We start from the raw sequence: 21,931 nt of genomic DNA on the forward strand, positions 1-21,931 counted from the left end.
ATGTGTAAGGCAGATGTTGCCAAGTGCAAAACACGCTATCCAAAAATATTTTCCTATTGAAGGCGTACGCTACGCAAAGCGAGTCCTCGAGAACAATTGTGATGGATAATGTTCGAAAAGTAACAAACGTTTGGCATTAGGCGCGAAAAGGGGTTGCCCGATGGGACCTTATAGTCAGATGAACTCCTTTGACAGCTGTCAAACAGGGCGGGCAAAGCCAAACTTTGAATCGTTCGAAAGTAGTGTTGGGCAGGCAACATTTAGTCTGATCTGACATGAATTGTCCAACTGAATATTCCTTTTCACGTTTTCGCTCTTATGTGCCAACTTATTCCCGCTTTTACCATTGCCAATTGCGTAGACATTTCATTTTTATCGCCCCCCCCTTCCCTCTCCCTCCCCCACGTACAATATCTCGCACATGTGCGCACACCTACTGCCAAACTACATCGCTTTTCGCGATCGACTTCTACAACCAGTATCATTCCAGTGCGCCAAGAGCGGTGAAAGTAGTGTTTTGGTGTGGCAAGTGTTTCGATTGACGCATAAAATTTTCTTCAAGCTGTGTTGTGAATTAAGAGAGACAGAGAGAATTCAAGAAATTTACATTCAATCAAGTCGGTAAGCGATATTTGAACCTTTGATATCTGGAGTGGTTTGATCACGTTGATCGCGTGATTTCATCATTTCTTAGTGTTGATGTCAGCTCTTTGAGCAATCCGTTACTGTAGTTTACGCTAAAATTTGCATTTATTTTGTTCTAGACATCAACAGCAAGCAAGATGGAGTCAAAACGTAAGTTCAAGAAAAGTAAGTGGCGTAAATATTTTATGAATGCTGAAAATCCGTTTAAACGTGATTCAAAGGAGTTAATGAAGCAAATCAAACTTGACCAGAAAACCCTAGTTAAGTTTATGAGGAATCTAGAAGCTAATTCAGATCAGATGAATGAAACATTGCGCCAATTGATGTGCAGCATCTCAGCGGGAGAAGAATAAAAAAGGTAGAAAAACCGGCTTTTGCGAAAATGTAACTAATTACGCACATCCAAAAATAAATGCATTCTAACGTACGCGGATAAGAACACTAAACATAAACATAACTATTTTATATTTTTTTATGTTCAGTTTTTAATTCAATATCAATAAAATATGTGCCATAGATATATGTTACATTCTTTCTTCTTCCATGAAATTGATGCTCGTGTTCTGCAGAGAATTTGTAAAAATTTCGTGGGATTTTTACACGAATCGGATTGTTACTGCGCCTTCTTACAGTTGTTTAATGATGGTTAATACCAAGTGTTGGTGATGAGGAATGATTTAAAAAAAATTCTAGTTATATTTGTTAGGAGTTTTTTTTCTTGTTATTTAACTTTCTCAATCTTTTACTTTATATTATTTGCTAGAGAATTTTTCAATTAAGGAAAGCGAGTGTCGAATGCAAGCCATTAAGGGAAGTGTACGTAACGAAAGTGCAAATGGGTAATGGTTGCAAAAATTCAATCCATTTAGAATTAATACGAAGTTAGAACTTAATACATTGACTGACAAGTTTATTTTCAAGAAATATTCTTGGTAGTCAATAAAAAATTTCAGGCCACAGTGATACAGTAGCAAGCATGTATGTTTGCTCTTGTATTATTAGGTTGATGTGCGTCAATCGCGGTACAGTTCTTTTGGATGGGTATCCGTTCGTGTAATGAAAATAAATTCATTTAATTTTTATTATTTTTCTTTCAACGCTATGTGTTCTACATCGCTTTTATTTCTGTCGCATATCAAAACTCATTTCCACAATATCTTGGATAATTCGTTCGAGCATATGGGACGGGGCACTTTGCTATGGAGGCAATAAGGATAACTGTTCATTTAATCTAGCTCCGTTAGCGAATTCCCCGTCTTCTGTACAGGGTCCCGATTAAAGTAGACGGTTGTTAGGATGACTGGTATTTGCGAAAATTAACACATAGAATCATGTTCCATCGAAAACCTCTATTGACGATGTTATTAGTTTTGCATGGTAATCGTAACGGAGATACAGGTCAACACAGCGTGCTTTTCTAGTTTATTTTTGTAGTACACAAGAACTAACAATAGGCTGCGTTGCACAATAGTCTCCAACGAATTCCGAGAACTTTTTATCTCACAATTGCACTTGATATAGCTTAGTTGCAGGGCGACAATATTCAAAAGCGAATTAGAGAGAATGTGTTGGCGGTAGAACCAACTTCTGGATGGAATTGCTTTTATTTTTTTAGGGTACCGTAGGTGATAAATAAATCAAAAATCAAACTACCGTATTTTAATGTGTATAACGACCCCCTTTTTGCTTAAAAATTACCAAAGTCGAATTAAGGTGGTTATTACGCGTTATACACGCGTAATAACATTTTCATTCTTGCGTAATGGATTAACAGTCGTTTCAAAATTGGTCGTAAATCTGTGGTTTCAAAATGTTTGGAGCTGGAAAGTATGCTTTCCTTTCCGGCTATACCGAAAACATTTACAGTATAATACAAGATAACAGACTTAACAACGGAACACATTATGATAACTTTCTTAACGCAAAAAACTGAGTAAATAAGAAATTAAATCAAATAAATGTGACGAGTTGATGTAATTATTTCTTCGAGACGCTATTTGTAAATTCTAAATGTTTGATAGACGATTTACCAGTTGTTCCAAACTGTTGTAGTCCATTCTGGAGGAGTCGTTTAAGTTTCAATTTATTCAATGGTCCAAATCTGCTCGAGATAAGACGTAAATGGTGACGAATTTTAAACATAAAAGCTTTTTTTGGATTTGGACAATATTGTTGCTGCACCGAAAAATTTAAACATGTTGTAATACGAGCCATCAATTATGTCTTTGTGAACCACAAGACTGCAGTGATGAAGGAAAGTTCAGAATTTCAATGATTTCCAGAAGTCCATATATTACAGGTGATGGAAGTTTCGATTGATTTCCGGCCGCATTCCGATTCGTTTTCATTTATTTATAGTAGATAGATATATAGTGAAACACTATTTTCCGATCGGTGCACTTATGATGGTGTTTTTGCGTTGTATATCTGTATTCAATTTACTATCAAATTTATTTTCTTGATTTAAAAAAAACAAGCCACGTTTTGAGTATATATGCTATGTAATGTGGCACCTATATAATTAGGAATAGTAAGTTTTAAATTTTGCTTCATGTTACCAATAAGAACGGGTGTGTCTTTAAACGCTCCGTGGATAACGGACAGTGACCCCAACGCGTTGCTGTTAGCTATCCTTTGGTGGGACTAGGTGGGTTCATCCGCATCTTTTCGTCTTACGCATTGTGAGTGCTCGATCAAAATCGACCTGATCGTTTTAGTCTAGTTCGTATTACCACTACTCGTATTAGTCAAATTAGTGGTGTGTTCTACTTTTTTTGTGTACGTGGTGGAATGCGTCATATTATTGAATATCCTTGTTTAGATCGTGATCTCTGGTTCAATAATGCTGGAAGGACTAGCGAATGTTTCGGAAGATTAGTTGGAATATACGACTAAATACAAAAGTCAGTCGGCTTCACTACAGACAGCATCTGTGGCAAAGAATTAGTAGCAAGATATTAACGTCCCAAGGAACCAACAATAACCCGTCCACATACTTACTCGCAACATGGGATGATAGTTCTGTAGTATTTTTTCATAAAAAGTTCAAAAATAAAGAACACTAACACCGTTTCCATCGCAATGTAGAAGAAAATACCGTTTTTTGTGAACAATTTCGTACGAGAAAAAAATTTTCCCTTGTGTAAAAAAACAATATGCGTCAGTTTAATGCTTTTGGCACGAGAAAATAGCATAGGTAAGAAGAACGATAACAACTTGAGCTCTTTTACCGTCTTTTACCGTTTATCGCAAAAAGAGAACATTATTCGTTTAAAATTATAGATGATGTCCGGTTTGACTAAAATTTGGCTCACATGTTTCTTTTTGTTTTTTATTTTCTTCTAAAAGAATCCCAAACTTTCTTCACCCTGAAGAAGGAAAATGGGGGAACCCCACACAACTCTTTTGCCAAAAAGTTTATAATTATTGCTCAAAAAGGCAACTATCGACTGGTTTTCATGAAATTTTTCGTACAAGCATCTTCGTTTTGTAAAAGAATGCAAAACTTCAGCTACTCTTTTGGGGACACACATACAAACACTGTCTGAAAAGTCTACAATATTCGCTAAAAGCTACAAAAGACGACCGATTCAGCCGAATATGTCATAGCTAAACATTTCCTAAAAAAAGTAATAACATTTTTAACTGATTATGCCCGGGATAAGGCAAAGAAAGAGAGTAAATGCCCATTGCATATTACATCGGCGGCTCATGTGGAGTCGTCCATACGGCTTGTCCTTCACATTAAAGAAAAAAAAGGATCAAAGTTTAATTCAGCTGAAATCGGATAACGATGATTATTGTTTTCCGAAATATAGAGTTCCCAAACACGTCTGATGTAAATAAAATGAGCCATAAGACTCTATAAAAAGCTCATGCTTACTCCATGCAAAGAATAGAAACCTTGCTGCTTTCTCTTTTCGAAATATTGCAAAAAATTACTAAAACTTGGCATGTACCCTTCAACATAGTCCAAGCTAAAAGTGGAAAAACATCAGCTCTCCCGTTATGGGACGGGGACCAATCCAACCAAGGGATTGATATGACGCATTCAAGAATAATGAAAAAGGACTCAAGAGGTGTTTCAATAAGATGGATGAGGAAAATAAAAGGTATATGTAGTATGATTTACTTATTCCATGCCGCGAAAAAGGCCAACGATGAGGCAAAAAGTTATCGGTAAGAATTAGACGTACGATCAGAGGTATACAGCAATTGTGGTTTGCAAAGGGAAGGGAAAAAAGGAGTTGATTTAAAATCCCTACGTTGATATGATGTTGTGGTTAAATAAAACAAGTATGATTCAAGTATGTAGCGAGGATTGAAAGCGTAAAATTGTTGAAAGAGTTTTGAAGTTTGAAAAGGTGAGGTACAGTGAATTGTGTAACCTGTTTCAAGCGAGCGAGAGAGACAGATTGATGTAGCAAAGTAGAAAATTAATTAAGATAGAAAACGAAGTAAGACGAATCAATGGTTTGTATTAATATAACAAATTTGAAATCAATTATGCCATTTAAAACAGCTTTAGCCCTTTTCTCCTTCAATGGTCGCTCGGTCAAGGCCTGCCTTGTTAAGGCTTTTAATTTTCTTCTTCTTCTTTGCTAGGCTTTGCGCACGGTAAGTTACAAGATTCCAGCTTCCTGGGCCCTCCTGTATAAATCCGTGGCTAAGAGGACTAATCCTCCATCTTAGTTATACTATGGACCGGCAGCTATAGGCCATATGTCCTAAGGCTTTTAATGACATTATTTAAATTAATTCACGTATTTATTCACGTATTTGGAAAGACAGTCTAGTGTGTGAAGGTGTTTCAGTTGAGATTTTAAATCGAAACCAAATATACGATAGTATAGCCTGGGTAAAACTTTACGACGCAATGAGCTCATTTGCAATGCACGATAAACATAATAGAATTAAAAATGATTTTGCCCAAAGTACATGCCCGGTGATGGTAGATGGAAAACTCTCAAGGTCTCCTCTACCATCCGAAACTTATGAATGGAATCCTCGGGGATATGCTCTTGACATAGAAATAATCGGTTTGCTGTAATTGTCCTGTGAAGTTTTCCTGGATTAGTTCAACTCTTGAAATAGCGAGGAAAAAAAACTGCACACATTTCACATTCAATGTTCATCTTTTATTGTATTGTGATAAAACTAGTCCATTAGCATATTGTTGCAGAATTTGCGTGTCGGAATACATTGTCGCATTGGTTATCATCTGATATGTGGATTACAACAATCCAATCACATTTTGTTTTATATATATATATAGTACTCACTGGATCACTGTGCATGGTGAAACGAGAATGTGACTATGTTTGACGTTATTGCTCTTAAGATATTTGCTACTAACCATCGGTAAAGGACTAGTTCCTGCTCATCGCTTCCGCGCTACTGCTAATCCACCCATAGGGCGGGTGTTATGTGTATTTTCACTAAGCACTTCATGCTGATTTACTACATAGATTGCACTCACCCTAATTGCTGGCTCATGGGCTAGTTAATTATTCATAAATGTATAATGTGTATATTTCCTGTGTAATGCTTACAAAGCGGTCAACTGACTGACTGGGAATGTAAATTGCGATCACTTCAAATGACGACTAATACTTCAATAAAACTTAAAATACTAATTCTATATCAATAAAATTTAAAATACTAATGCTATATCAATAAAATTTTCTGAGTAGCAGTTTCCACTTTGAGAGGGACCCATTTTCTCCTACGTTAAAATGGTGGGGTAGGTTTTCAGAGGTTTATGGATTGCTTGTATTGCTAGGAATTGTTAAAAATTGTGCATGGTGCATTTTTCGTATTGCTTGTCTGCCATGCGCATTGATATTACCGTACATATTACTGGCCGATGGATGCAATATCACACTTAATGACTCCGTGATTCTGAAGTACGGTAATGTAAAGTTGCTCGATCTGTTTGTCTGAAGCTGTCGGCTCATCGCCTGCTGCTCCCTGGAATGTGGACTTCGGAATGATAAAGGCTGATCGCTTGGCAAACGACTGCGGACGATCCGTGCCGAGCAGTGGTCGTTCCGGTGAGAATCCAATTTGATAGTGATAGAGTATGGCATGCACTCGTGCCGCTTCGGTGGGTTCAGAAAGTGACAATTCCAATGCAGTTTCATGCAACTTACCGTCGAACTGTATGTCCGCCAACTTTTTGGGCTCGGACAGGTTGCGATAGGAAAATGGCCCCAGATCCAGATGATTTTCGGTTTCCAACGATGCGAGATATTTGTCAATTTGGAACTGCTCCAGTTCTTGGTTCTCCACACGGCTACACTTTACTATCCACTCCGATTCGATGGCGCTGCCGTGCAACTCCAACGTGCAAGGTACAACCGTACCAATAGGTTTCAACTTAACCAGCAGGGACTGATAAAGACAGAAATGTTCGCTATTTATCTGCCCGAAGACATCCACCGGCTGGAGGATGATTAGATCGAGGGTGTAGTCATTCAGCAAAAATATCTCCTGCATTGAGCTCACTAGCATAATGCTACCCATTGGGATGTCGTTTTGATTTGCAATAAATTCAACCAAATCCTCCGCCTGATCGAGACAGAAAAGCATACGTGCCTTTCCTTCCTTCAGCAGCTTAAGTCCAGCATATGGGAATAGCGAGAGATCAAGTATTTTTTCCATATCATCGAGTGTCGTCGTCTCCGTCGCCTCTATAAGGCTGGTGTAGTACTCGGTGTCATTGAGAAACTCCAAAACGTGCTCATCCACACTGATCTGGTTGTCCACCGAGTTCAGGTTGTGCGCAATGGAGAGCGCCCCATCTTTGCATGATAGCGTAAGCTTTAGCCGTTGGTCCTTGGCAACCGGAAGACGTTGGTTGAGCCGAAAGATGGCCTGATTCCAACACGTGCTGGTAGTGGGATCCGTACTGATGACTTGTTTTTCATCCAGCTGCAGATCGAACCACACGACAAACCCATCCAATAACAGACCATCGTCGAGGCACGTCAACTCCACCTGACCCTCCTCGGTGCCTTCCTGATAGCGCATCAGACAATCGAGATCATTAAAATCAACTTCCATCGCTGCGACGGTGTCTGTAACGAACTCGAAGTCATCATTCGCTTGGATCCGCCCGATGTCCTCGGCATCATAGCACTTTGTGCCCTCTTTGGAGAGCAAACAGTTACTGGGTAGTGAAAAGTCCTCGATAAAGGATTCGTTGATTAAAATATTGCTTGCTGTTAAGGCGCGCGATTGGTAACCGGACACGTGCAGTGTAACCTTTGCGGGAATTATCTTCCCCTCCGGTAGCAGGAGGTGTTTTTTCGCATGAATCAGCGTTTCTAGGATGCCTTCCCCGAAGGCGCCGGAATCGAGCGTCTCAGTTACAATCAACGAAAACCGCTCACCGATCTTAAGATCCTGCGAGAAGCTTTGAAACAAACAGATGCGATCGCTCAGCCCATTCGCGCCAAAAACGTCCCTCGCTATTTGTACCATTATTTCGGAACCGTCACAGGCGGCGGCTTTACGTATGCCCTCGCATTGCAGCGCATACATCGACAGCAACCCGGTCCCAGTGCCAATGTCAAGCACTTCGTTGTACCCGTTCGCAATCTGGCTCTCGATAGCCGCTCGAAAAGCTGCGTTGCGCACAACGTCGTTCAGCATCCGGAAGTGCCATCGTTCTACCAGCTCGCACTTGGTATTTTGCAGGTTTTGGTATGCCTTCAAGTAGCGAGAATCCTGCAGCAGCACACGCTCAAAACAAATGGAAGCCTCCAGCGAGCGACCATATCTGAAAGGAAGTGAAATAAGCACATCATCAAAAAAAAGCCTCATATTAAAGTACATTTATTTGAAACGTGATTTGCCACTACATCTATTACGTATTTGATGATTTTTTTTCTTCTAATTTTGATTCTATGATCGGTTACACTTATTTATCGGTTACGGTTCAGCTTACGGTTTATTTTCTTGTACCTGCTGTCTTAATTCTATTTATATATTTAGTTTTTTAAATCGATCCTCATTCATTGCTATGTTTTGCGTTGCGAGAGACAATTTTACTTAAAGCATTTTTGTTTCATTACTCAGTATGAATTACATTCCATGATGTTCGATAGGAAACTATAATAATTTGCGACGTGTTTAGTTAGTTTTACCACGCTGTACTGCGCACTGTTTCGCACGTTTGTTGCTCATAAAAAATACATGCTTACCTCGGTTCTACAGTCACATTTTTCACATACTTATTTACATTACTACGTGGTTAAAAACTTGTTGAAAAGTAACGCACTTTAGGTTCATTTGTTCAATCAATTTTTCCCATGCGTTGATTGCAGTTTGTACTGCCGGCAGCGCTAATAGTTCGGCGGGAACGCTGAACGATATTAATGGAACGAATGAAATAGCTCGCTGCTGTGACTGGAGTCCTGCCTGATATACCACCAAGGGTACTTGCGAAAGACAATTCTCTTGTGAAAATTGGCCGTCGAACCAATAAACGACAGGATAGCCAATAAACAAACCATAAATGGTAGTAAGGCAAACCACGTCATCAAGCGGCCAGTGAATGATTAGCGTGTGCTTATTTTCTGCTTTGTCTGCTTTGTGCTCAAGCTGATCATTGAGCACCCTCCTCAGCTGTTCTTGCATCCGTTCGGTCAGTTCATAGTAAAAATTAGCTAGATGTAGGTCGGCCTGCCGGGGAAAAACGAGTCCTGCGGACACATCAATAAGCAACGGTCTGAATTTTTGACCCGCGAATCGATTAATATCGCATACGCCAAAGTCGCCCGACACTTCGTGTCCGAATTGAAGTATCACAAGAGAGTGCTGTATCAGATGTTTCTCCTTCAGGGTGTCAAGCAAAAGCCTTACTTCGCTTACGGTTAAACACCCAACGTCCCACAGGAAGCCTAATTTAAATCCTTTATCGATCGCGTGTAATTGTTGAGCTATTTCCTTGATCTTTCCTTTCGCTCTTACTTTTGCCCTTAGGCATCGTGACAAGTGGCGATAAATATCGTTCATTAGGTTCAGCAAGCAGCCTGTATTGGCGCGATTTGGAGTGGTTTTTGCGCCTACCTTTGCAATCGTACGCCCGTCTCGTTCAGTAGCTCAGGATGCTCGGGGAAATATTCCAGTCCTTGCTCGATAATTTCGAACACTTGTTCGATTTTGCCCTCCTGTTCAAGCTGATCCGCGTACTTGGTCACCACAAACAGAAACAGCTCCCGCAACGGATCCTCTTCTTCCGCTTCCGGAGATGGAGGCGAACGCTGGTCCAGAACTTTCGTGGCACTTGCAAAAGCCTTCTTAAATTTAGCCTGTGCGATGAAATCGTACACAACTCTCAGCTCACCAATTTCTTCATCACTGCTCATCTTTTAGTTACGGTTTCCACCTATCAGCGCGACAAACGACAGCTGGGTCGTCCTTAATTGCTGGGTCCTAGTTGTAAGTATTACGCCGAGCTGCCGTCGAAAATGAGGTATCGACGTTTTCAGTACCGACGCTTGTAACAACCTGGTGATTATTTCCTCTCCTTTTCTGCTTGGAGCCCTGGCAGCTTTGGTGCCCGTCCGCTGCTACTACTGCTGGAGCAGGTGCTATTGATGCTCTTTGCCCATTGCGTTTCGATTTTTTTCCATCACTTGCGGGAGAGAGCATATTTTGTAAACAGAAATTTATGCGCCGACGCGACCAACTGTCAAACATCCTTAGTTCAAGGTCAGCGTTGGAACGGGCTCGGAGAAATTTATTTTAGGGAGCAATGCCATCTGTTTCTAGGCGCTTTTGCGTGAAGATACAAAAAAAAACAGTCGTGAGAAATATACCTTACCTGAAGAGAATTTCGTTTATTTAGACTTACTTTTCAACCGACGCGCATCGTTTGTTCTGTCCCTTTGATGCGTGTGCTGCGATACGTCACTACAGCAAATGGGAGTAAGCGGACAGCTTTCATGGTATCTTGGAATAGTAGCGGAAATCAAGCTTCACTTTGAATTAAAATAATACAAAAACAAACTAATTTTTTTTTTTCATAGTTTACAGTAGTGCCCCTACAAGGGGCAACAAATCAACGGGACCGGCAAGCAGCGACACAGCTGTAGCTGGCTATTGGTGACTAGAATGTAAACAAATCCCTACACGAACACCAACAACATGTTCGCTAGTAGTGTTGGTATCGTTGTGTCCATACTCGTTGTACTCGTTGCAAAATTTTGATCGTCACCGTATGGTAACAAAAAAAAACACACAACATTCGTCTGGTTTGATAAGACAAGCGGTCGTGCGCGATCTCGCTAAAATCATTGCTCATACTTTCGATACACGTTGAAACCGCGGACTAGAGTTCAAAAGTGACTATACGGTTTTCAGCTATGGTTTGTTACGTATAAAACGGATGAAAAGTATCGAGGAACCAGGTTACGTGTTGCTGCGATTTTGCAGATAAGTTACTCAAGTGAAACGGTGTGTTGTATACGAGAGGAGATAATGCGTTTCACTACGGTTGCCTTTTCCATGATCGTGTTTATTGTAATATTTTCGATATTTGTTGCAAACCTGGCAAGTTTAATCGGCATTGATAAACAGCTCAGCAACCGGCTCGACGCCGCCTCGAAAGATGGCCAGCGCAGGCACAACAAGCGGTTGCTGTTGGACGATAGCCACAATCATTTAATGTGGTTTTTACAGGTGCGTTTATCATGCTGCGTTTAGTTCAATGCATAAAGCAATTCTTCGTTTGTACCTTCAATTCACAGGTTTCTGATATTCATATAAGCATGTATCTGGATCCGGCTCGGGTACCGCAGCTGGTTGAGTTTTGTAATCGCACCGTGGATATAATTGCACCAGCCGTAGTACTAGCATCGGGGGATCTGACCGACGCAAAAACATCAAACTTTCTTGGCTCCCAGCAACACGAACAAGAATGGCGCTGGTACCACGAGGTGTTACGTGACACGAACGTGATGAACAAAACGATATGGCTGGACATACGCGGAAACCATGACAATTTCAATGTTCCTGCGCTTCACGCGCGGCAGGATATGTTCACAAACTTTTCAGCGCAAGGAAAGCACCATACGCGATCGTACATGCATCAGCTTATGGCCGGTGGAGAACGGTATACCTTCATAGCGGTGGATGCTTGCTTGGATCCGGGTCCGAAACGTCCCTTCAATTTCGTAGGAATGCTTTCACTCAACGAGACGCAGCATTTGATAAATCTTGCCGAACGATCAAGAGAACTTGACACGAACTACACCATCTGGTTCGGGCACTATCCTACATCCTGTATCCTCACGCCAGGGCTGGGAACCGGAGGTATCCGTAACCTGATCGGACGCTATCGGGAAGCTTACGCGTATCTTTCCGGACATTTTCACACCCTCGGCGGTGCAGTGCCGCGGATGTACGCGCTGCAAACGGAAGGTTTCCTCGAGCTTGAGCTAGGTGATTGGATGCGCAACCGACGGTATCGGTTGGCCGCGTTTGACCACGGGCTGTTCTCGTTTGTCGACGTGCATCACAACCAGTGGCCGGTGGTGCTGGTGACAAACCCAAAGGATGCGTTATTTAACATGCCGGAAAAAGAAGATCTTGCCTCGATTGCCGAGTCTACGCATATCCGCTTGCTGGTGTTTTCACCGGCTAAAATTACCGAATGCCAGGTAAAAATTAATGGTGGCACCTGGCTGGACTGCAAACGTGTCAGCCGGGAGTTGTTCGTGGTGCCGTGGGAACCATCGCAGTACAAGCGAGGACTCCATAAACTGTCTGTCTACGTGCTGGATGCAGACGGCAGGAGCCGTGTGATGGAACAACAATTTACTTTAGATGGGTCTCGGTTGAGATTCGATTTTTTGGCAAAGCTGGTGCTAATGTACGACACAAACAAAATTTTTCAGGCATTTTTTAGCGTGGCGTTAATCATTTACTTGGTGCCTTTGTGTGTATTTCGAATATGGCACACACTCGTGCGGAGTAAGTACAAGATATAGAGTTTATACAATTCTTAATAGCATTATCGCGGAATCATTACCAGGAATGATTTTAATATGCGCTCAAATTTTGTAAGAAGTATGACTTTTTGTTCATGTCTTGGCTTTTGTATTTTCGATATTAGCTCTGATTCTCATAAAAAATCAGTAATGTAACTTCAAATTGTTAAAAAATGATAACATAAGCTTAAGTATCCATATATACAATGGAATAAATCCATATAGCATAATTATTTATTGTTATAGTGAGTAGATGTAAAATTGGTAATAATATTTTTTTATAATAATTGATAGCCGATAATATGAAATTGATGATCGATACGATGCACGATATTTCTCTTACCAACTAGTTTTAATTTACGGCTGCTAAAAATTAATATGAAATGTGTTGTCATTTTAGGAGGAACCTTAATGAAGCCACGTCTACGAACATTATGCTGCGGGAGCTGGATTCGCAAAATGTGGATCCTTTCAACCGTGGATCGTTTAATGTTTCCCATCGTGGGATACTGTTTGTACCTAACATGCGGACCATGGTCCATCGGAGAAGTCATTGACGGCCACATGGGGGTTGTATTTGTGTGGGGTATTTTTGTGAATAATGCCTTCCTCCCTGGTACATTGACATACTTGTACGGGTTTTTCCAATTGATGCTTTGTCAGCTGCCATTAACCATCATCTTTGCTAACAACATCGTCAGACGGTAAGAAGCGACGGCTTATCGCTTGAATTGAACATAACATGATTGTTTTTTTTATCCCATTTCCAACATAGATTTTATCGTCGCGGCGGGGAAAAGAACTACGGTTGGATGGTAGGACTTTGGAAAAATTCTGCCTTTATTTTGATTATGGCCGTGGAAGTTTTGTTGGCAGGAATATTTTGGAATGCGTATGGATTGCTAGCTTTCATTATTACACCACTACGTGCCTGGTCGATACTGTTGAATTTGATACTCTGGTACCAGTCACGTTACATTCCAGAAAAATGTCTTCGTTCTGCGTCAACCGTTTGGTCATCCTCCGAACCTAAACTCTCATCCCTAGCCCATTGAGAATGGCTGAAGCGTAGGATAATCAAACAATTGAAAAGCAACAAAAAAGTTCAAACTGAAATGTGAAGAAGTATGAATGTTTCGCAGGATTTTTTCCTCTTTGTTCGTCTAGCATTGAAGTCTGCAAGAATATGTTTGTATTGTAATTGATTATAGTTCAAAGAACATTTTAGTAAATGCACATAATGTTTCTTTGTTTAACAAGCTCTAGTCGTCGTTTTCAAGGTTCTATAAGCATTATATGAAGAAGATGAACTGTATTCGTCAAAATATTTGTACTGAAAAATGAAAACAGTTAAAGGATAGTGATTCAAAGAAACGGAAAAGCAAACATTTACATAGTGAAAGCTATATTATCCACCGTCACATTACCAAAAATAAAAAAAAATTAAAGATAATATATCTGATATATTTTGCAACTGATACAAGCAATAGCGTATACCTGTTGTAAAATGTGTGAAACCAAAGTGTATAGCTGCTACAACAAGCATAGATGCTACTGACAAATTTATTTTATAGGTGATGTTGGTGGAGCGTAACATATTTGTATAAAGTATTAAATTGTAACAAATGTGTTTTTTCACTATTACTAACATTATTGTACATATTTGATACGATGTTGTGATAACATAATAAAATGTATATGTGAAAAAACAAGGGTGTTTAGGGGTTCCGTGTAAGTTATAATGCCACCAGTATAGTAAAAAATCGTTTTCTAAAGTGTCTGTACCCACCATACATCGAAGCAAATCTCGTGAAATGGATGAAACCATTGCACATAGTGGTGTAATAAAACGGATTCTGTTTCTTACATCAGAGATAAAATAAACTCATTTTTTTTCATTAATTCCTTCCATTTTTGTCGATGAAATTCCTGGAATCTAAAGATCGTTTGTCCACAATTTTTCTGCAAGGAAACAGAATGGTGATTAAACAAATGTTGCGAGTAAGAAGTTTGCAAACTTAGCTCAACGGCGTGCCAAGAGCCATTTTATTGCCCGTTTTCCAAAGCGGCTGTCTCCGCTTCAATTTATGATGATTATACTACATGACATCATGACGTAATACATTACGTTTTGTTTTCGCTACCTGCTCCATTTTCCCATGGCCCATCCACCTCACGTGCATTTATGATGCATTTATAGGCCTCGTGCACTGTCCAACTCCTACTCCTCTTTCACGCAACGTTATGGTCCAGTATTATCCAACATCCCAGCTGGCTAATTCTAATAATGTGCTGATTGATGATGCGGCTTCTCGCAACGAAGATGTACTGCTCGCAGTTGACTCGCGGTTTTAGTGCACCAGTGCAAACTGCATTCAGCGAGGGCCTGGTTGTCCGTAAGTGGTGTATTAGACTCGCGGTTATGATACAGTTTAGCGAACGAAAAGTAAAAATGAGTGCCGTCCTGAAAATTGCATCCTTTTCGTTCATCCTAATGCTGGTGGAAGCTGGTAAGCCGCCTAGGTCTACGCTGAAACATGTACCCTGGGAACCAAAGCGCGTGATTTTGTTTTCCCGCCATCACAGAGCTACCGAAACCGTTCGTTTGTGTTACGCAGATGGAAATTAACAGCACGGAAGGTGCGTTGAAAAATGCGCTTTTCTGTGGTACCGGTTACAACCCGCGCTACCGGCCGGTGAAGTATCAGCAGGATCGTTTAGCCATGTACATTGGAGCAGAAGTGAGAAATGTGGAAAAGGTGCGTAGTGTGTCCCAGCAGCCTTAGTTGTTCACGTTTATACTAATGGTAACATTCCACCGTTGCTCGCTCGAATTAGGTTCGTGAGGATGATGCAAAGCTGGAAGTGACCCTTGAGCTGCTGATGGTATGATTTTTTTAACGGTTTTTAAATGGCGCATGGGGTTAGTGATTGAGAATGAAATGGTTGTTTTTTGTTTGTCTCCCAGCAATGGTACGACGCATTTCTACACTGGAACAAGCGAACCAGTGGAAACATAGAAACTATCAACGTATCGGAGCATGACCTCTGGACACCAACGTTTGCGGCTAAATCCTTTCAAAAGTACTATTCGCTGGCACGTGCGTGCGTTGTGCAAATAGGCTTGTAACGGGGTTTATTTTTTGGTTTCTTGTTGTAGAACACCACGCATCCAAAGCACGAAACAGTGCTCCCGAGTTAAGAGCCATCTTAGCTACGACGGGGAAGTGATCTACACCCTGCTATGCACATTCACCGTCGACTGCTACAAAGAAGCGCGGTATTGGGCTTTTGACACAAAAATTTGCACCCTGCGCATTTTCTCCCTCGAGTACGACACGAACCAGCTGTCGTTGTTTCATTTTCAACGCCGCTTGTCTTACCCCAGCTATCCGTTGCTGCCATACAAGATCACCTCCTTCCAGATGGCCACCGTAAACAGCACCATGAGTCCCGAGTTTCGGATGGACATTGTCATCGAAAGGCTTATAGGATCACATTTGGTGGTGTTTCTGGTGTTGATCGTCAGTAAGTTTTATCTCAAGTTGGCGCGTGTCTCTATCATACAACAACGTATAACGTGATGCCTTTTCCTCTTTCCACCGTAGTATTCTGCTTACTGAACCTTTTAAGTCTGTGGCTGGAAATTGGCTCAAGCGCACGATCGATAATGGTCATTTTGAGCATCGTGATGCAGAGTCTCTACATGATCATACTGTACTGGTACGGGCTAGTGAAGATGGAACCGGCGCTTGGTTTGGCGCACCTGTTGCTGGGTACGGTTTGTTTCGGGAGCATCGCGTTCGGATGGACATACTACGCCCGCGGCCAGATACGACCTACCAACAGATTTGCACAATGTCCCCGCTCGGTAGCACAATTTGTCGGATTTCTGATGAAAAATCGACCCTTATCATCGTATCTCTCTATCGGATATCTCAATGAGAGCAGCAAAAAGGACACGTTGAGAGAGTGGGAAAATGCTCAAATGGCCACCGACACGGAACGGCAACACGACGAAGACACGGATACTGCCGCGAACGATGAGATCGAAGTGAATTGGAAACAAGTAGCACAACCACTCGATCGTATACTGTTCTGCATCATGCTCACTGCCTACGTACTGATGTTCGTCATCTATATATTCTAATGGGGTGAATTGGTGATGTTCTTTTCGGAACATGTTTTACACACAATCAAAATAAATGCGATTTAAGAAGATTGTATCTAATTCACAAAAGCTAGCAAATTAAGTTGGCACCACCTGTCTGGAAAGTTTGTAGCCGTATCTCGGATATGCGTAATGTAATTATGGAGCAAAATAAAGTAAAAATCCCACAAGTACAACCACTGTTAACACACTTCACAGAAAAGCGATCACAAAATTCGTCCCTACCGTTTAGGCTCAAGATAGCATTTCTTCAAAGGCATTTATGTTTTGTATGAGCGAAACATATGCCTGAAGCAACCATCCTTGCCAGCGAGTTATATATACCTGATGTGTGATGTGATACATATATCACCAGCGTATTCTTAATGTACCGATACAGTTCTTAACCCCCCGGCAAATGGCCTTCAATGCCACAGAATCGGCAGTATTTGCAAGTATTAGTTTGTATTTGGACACTTATTAGTAACAGCCCAATCAAATTGTTGGCTGTGCCTTAATTATAAGAGGATATACCGTATTTTTTCGAGTATAATGGGCATTTTGGGTTTAAAAAGAAAAATTCTTATAAAATAGAACCTACGCATTTTATTCGGAAGTCACCAAATCAGCAAGTGAGCATGAATACTCATTTAGCAGTCATTCCCGGAGAGTTGATATCACAGCTTCAACCTCTGAACGTCTCCAGTAACAAACTGTTGGCCAGAATCATACGGCAACAGGAAGGCACAGAAAGCCTACAATATCACAAGTTTGCCGATGAGTCGCTTATGCTTGGGGTGACATAAAAATGGGAGTCATTTGAGAAGCCATTCAAGAAAATTGGAATTTCAAATGCTTTGTATTAAACAGAAGATAGTGATCTCTACAAAGATGACGATTCAGACCTTGAAGATGTAGCTGATCTGAAACTTGATGAGATCGACAGCGATGAAGAAGAATTCATTTATGATGAAGAAGTATTTTATGATATTTGTATTTTTTTGTAAAACAAAATATTTTTAAAGTTTTTTTTTTCTCAAAAATTGGTTGAAAAATTAAGATGAGGTGAGGTATGCACACTATACTCGATAAAACACGGTACGTGTCTGTCAACATGTGTGAAACTGGCTAGCATAGCAATACGCATGTCGCACGTTCACGATTTCCAAGTTTTTCTCTTTCCGCTTGATTCAGCAACCAAATACGTTTTCCTAGATTGGGCATGAATTTGGCATCTTCATTGGAAACGCGAACAAAACCGGACTTTTTCCTCTTTCAGGATGTAAAATTTGCACAGTAGCTTCGTTCATCCATACCATAATTTCTCTTCTTTGGCTCAAAAATAACATTGCGTACGGTATAACTACTGTAACAACATCCGTTCCTATCTGACTATGAATATGCAATTGATGATGATGTGAATTGTCTGATATGCTCTTTCCTTCTCGCAGGCGCTTACGCAGCAGGTGGAACCAGTGTCGATTTTCACAAACAATAGCTGTTCTACTACGTATACATCATTGGGCTGCACTGATTCCAGGTTTGGTGTCCTGAACCGAAGGAACCAAACATTTCCCATACAGTTTGTAAGGCAATTCGAAATAAAAGGTTTGGGCTTACCCATATAGTTTGTACGACAACCTGAGCTCGTGAATAAATTCGGGTTGTTTGAGTTCAGAAATAAACTCTCGACTCGTCGGAAGTCTAATTCACTAATTATATGTAGGGCGGCCAGGATAATCATTAAGGATAGTGAATGAAACTTTTCTGTAATTTCAATTTACTAAGAACAACCCTTCAAGGGAATGGTTATAGTAACATAGCTAAGCTCTGAATTTCGCATGGCAAAGTATTTATACGTAAAAATGTTTTTATTATGAGGTAAGTAAAATTACCAATTCCACTAAATATCTCAGTAATTTTAATTCCTACGGGTCAGGTAATTCCATACGGATAAAATTGTGGCTATACATTACGCTCATCCAATACTTCCGCACGGTTCAGAGAAATGGACATTGTCCAAAGCTGAGCTAAAGAGTACAGCTACAGTACTCAGCACAGCTTTTGAATGGAACCACACCCACTACTAGTGAAGTTCTTTTAGTCTTTGCGTGGACAGAGACGGCATAGAATGCCCAAGTTGAGGTAGAGTAAGGACGTTTTTACGTCCACCAAAAATAATGCGATTATGATTTCATAGTTAACGACGTTCGACGCTGAATGATTCCATTTTCTTCGGAAGTAGTAAGTATAGACAACAGTCGGTGTATGCAATAGACGACATTTGGAGGAGGATTGTTTATCAAGTAAGTAACACATACGTAATACATATTTCACAGTCGCCAGAACACGAAATCCAGATTAAACAAAACACATGAGCAAACAAACGCAAGGATAATGAAACACAGTTGAAAACGCTTTTTTACCTTGTTTGCCAGTTTAATGGATTGCTATTTACCCAACAAAAACAAATCAATGTTCAAACTTTGCAACGAGAAGACAAAAATGGAGATACGTGGTTTAGTGTCGAATTGGTTGGTTTCCACAGTAGCTGGTTGCCGGTACTCGCTGTCGCAACGAGCTTCATTCGTATCGTGTTTCAACGTTAGTAAAGAATAATGAACGGTTAGTATGTATAAATTATGCTATGCTAGGAGGGAATACGATTGTTGTTTTCTGGTATTTGCTTATAATTTATCGCTACATTGACTATACTGCTAATCAAATAGACACTACTGCTATGTTGTTTCTATGTTGGATACCTTATGCCTACATGGAAGGAGGGACTCACGCTACACACCATATTTTAGGTGGCTCGGTACGGTCATAATAACGAAACGGATCATCGGAGATGGAAACGAATAAATTGCAACTATATCTTGCACGTTCAGATACTTTGCTTTTTGTGTTGAAGTTTACTATCGCTAGGTTTGCCGGATTCTGTTCTACAATTAACCGGAGATGAATAATTCATTGCTATGTTTATTTCTGCTGTTAGCTATCGTTCGACTTTCATGTTTAGTACCATATGCTTGGTTCAACTAAAATTTTGAATGTTTTTCATAGATAAAATGTTATTAAAAAAAAAACAAATATAAATCTACAAAGAATTTGCATTGAATGGAGTCACAAATCGTATCTATCGAATGCCGTTAATCTGTCTATCTGGCTAAGTCCTTTAGAAGATTCAATAGTGATGCACTACACAGCATTATAATAGCTTCTTTTATTAAACAGAAAAGCGTATTAATGTACAAAGTATGAAATCAATGTGAGATGTACAAATGATTATATTAACATAACATACTTTAATAAGAAAAGATATTAGCTTGCTTTCGGAAGCCAAACGAATTTGCTTCGGTTTAGTTTAATGTAACATTCAATATAAGCGCCAAAAATGTTTTTTTTAATAGTTGACCGTAAAAAATACACAAGGCTTGCGATAAACTGCATTTTAAGCTTGCTTACATCTCTGGTCGTGAGCAATCCAAACTGTTAGCCTCACTGTATGTTCTTATTCGAAACTTGTGTACTAGGTAAGTACTAAAAATGCGTTACCGGCGTTTCGCTTCTTCGTATAGATAATTATTACACTCTTTAGAGCCATCTCTTGAATCTCGTCATTTCAAAAAAGGGACGGTGATTAATTATTATTATTATTTTATGGTTCATGTTGTTATTTTTTATGACCATGCGTTTTCTTCTACTTATAGTGATGTTCAATCAGTGCTATTAGAAATTCGACTCTATTATTCATTCCTCTTTGGATCTTTCACATAATCATCAGAACATCCATTCCTCTGTGTTACCGATAAGCTTTTGTAACATAAATGATATCGACCTACAATCTGTTGTCTTTTATCATATACTAGGAGTTTTTAAATATTTCTCCCAATTGTCACAATTTTTAATTTCCCATCCAATTCACTTTTTAAGATAAGTTTCATCTGCATTCTTATCTGCCCTTTACAATAAATATATGGCTCGGTAGACTTTTACAATTTATATCAAATTATGTATTTCTCTTGTAACCCACATGCGGAGAATCCGTTCATTCACATCTTTTGTGTTGTTCTTTCTTCTGCACAGATCAATTCATACTGATCTGGCGCCACGCTTTATCTCCATGTAGATGTTTTTCCTATAATTTTCTTTATTTTTCACATAACTCTTTCGTTTCAAAAATATTGGCAAATGGATCGATAAGAGGGCATAACATTCTAATATTTAATTTTGGACGATTAGAAGATTTGTTTGATGAGGACACACGTCTATAGTTTTAGTGCGACGTTTTTTTTTGTTGTTTTTTCACCATTTTTTTTACATTTTTTACCGTGTAATTTTTAGTTTTGTATTTGCTTTGCTTTACGTTTGAATATGTTCCATACCAATAACCGACGGTAGATCACAATGTTAAAACACAAATCGAGTCACGTCGTAAAGAGAATCTTTATCGCAGTGACGCTGAAATTATTTACGTTTTCGGAACTTCAAGATGAGCCACTTCTTCTAGCTTTCTTGTGAATTGAAAAATTAGCTTACAAACAGTATTTAACAACCCAACAAAAATACAAGGGACGGTTGAGGTAAACATAAACGACTAACACACAAGTTAAGATTTTACTCACCAGCAATTCCCTGGTGAGGGGCCCATGCTTAAAACTCTTGCACTACTCACTCTTATAGCATGCAATGGTAAACGTAGCCGTTCTTTATGAACGACGAGTATAACACTCAAGACTACGGTCATATTAAGGGAAGACTATGCACGGTCTATTCAACCTTCCAAATACTAGGAATCAAGAGTGCCCAACACATTACAGAAGTTTTTACCGCTGAGTCTACATGATACAGCAGAAAAAGAACTGTCGCTTGTGCTGCAAAGTACATATTATTCATATCACACATCGCATACCTTCGGTGGAAGCGGTGCAGATGATTTTAAATACGTGCTACAACTCTACTACGTCCTATATTCGTCCTACTTGTTGGCGAATTATCAGGAACGAGAGACAATTATCTTTAAAATGTTGGTCCAGAATTTATGTGTTCGAATTCTTGTTTCGTATGACTGGTTTAAACGGTGAACAAAAATGTCCCTCGATTAACAATGCCACCAATAATGTTTCCCTTTCAC

The 21,931-nt window shown here is 39.9% G+C and overlaps 3 protein-coding genes across 3 annotated transcripts; 2 read left to right on the forward strand and 1 right to left on the reverse strand.

Annotated features, from left to right (window-relative positions):
• Nucleotides 1-5,787: 5,787 nt before the first annotated feature.
• LOC128725262 (protein arginine N-methyltransferase 9-like) lies at nt 5,788-10,019 on the reverse strand. The gene is made up of 2 exons (XM_053818992.1): nt 9,721-10,019; nt 5,788-8,428 (listed from the first exon to the last, which is right to left on the reverse strand). The coding sequence occupies exons 1-2, from the start codon at nt 10,017-10,019 to the stop codon at nt 6,502-6,504; spliced, it is 2,226 nt and encodes a 741-aa protein (XP_053674967.1). The 3' UTR covers nt 5,788-6,501.
• A 1,114-nt stretch (nt 10,020-11,133) lies between these two features.
• LOC128725826 (transmembrane protein 62-like) lies at nt 11,134-14,363 on the forward strand. The gene is made up of 4 exons (XM_053819598.1): nt 11,134-11,334; nt 11,403-12,627; nt 13,045-13,348; nt 13,420-14,363. The coding sequence occupies exons 1-4, from the start codon at nt 11,134-11,136 to the stop codon at nt 13,697-13,699; spliced, it is 2,010 nt and encodes a 669-aa protein (XP_053675573.1). The 3' UTR covers nt 13,700-14,363.
• A 733-nt stretch (nt 14,364-15,096) lies between these two features.
• On the forward strand, nt 15,097-16,910 carry LOC128724169 (proton-gated ion channel subunit pbo-6-like). The gene is made up of 6 exons (XM_053817933.1): nt 15,097-15,154; nt 15,231-15,403; nt 15,483-15,530; nt 15,613-15,728; nt 15,805-16,172; nt 16,253-16,910. Exons 1-6 carry the CDS (start codon nt 15,097-15,099, stop codon nt 16,792-16,794), a joined length of 1,305 nt encoding a protein of 434 aa, XP_053673908.1. The 3' UTR covers nt 16,795-16,910.
• Nucleotides 16,911-21,931: the final 5,021 nt, after the last annotated feature.

This window comes from Anopheles nili, chromosome 3 (genome assembly GCF_943737925.1).
Source record: "Anopheles nili chromosome 3, idAnoNiliSN_F5_01, whole genome shotgun sequence".
Taxonomy (NCBI): Eukaryota; Metazoa; Arthropoda; class Insecta; order Diptera; family Culicidae; genus Anopheles; species Anopheles nili.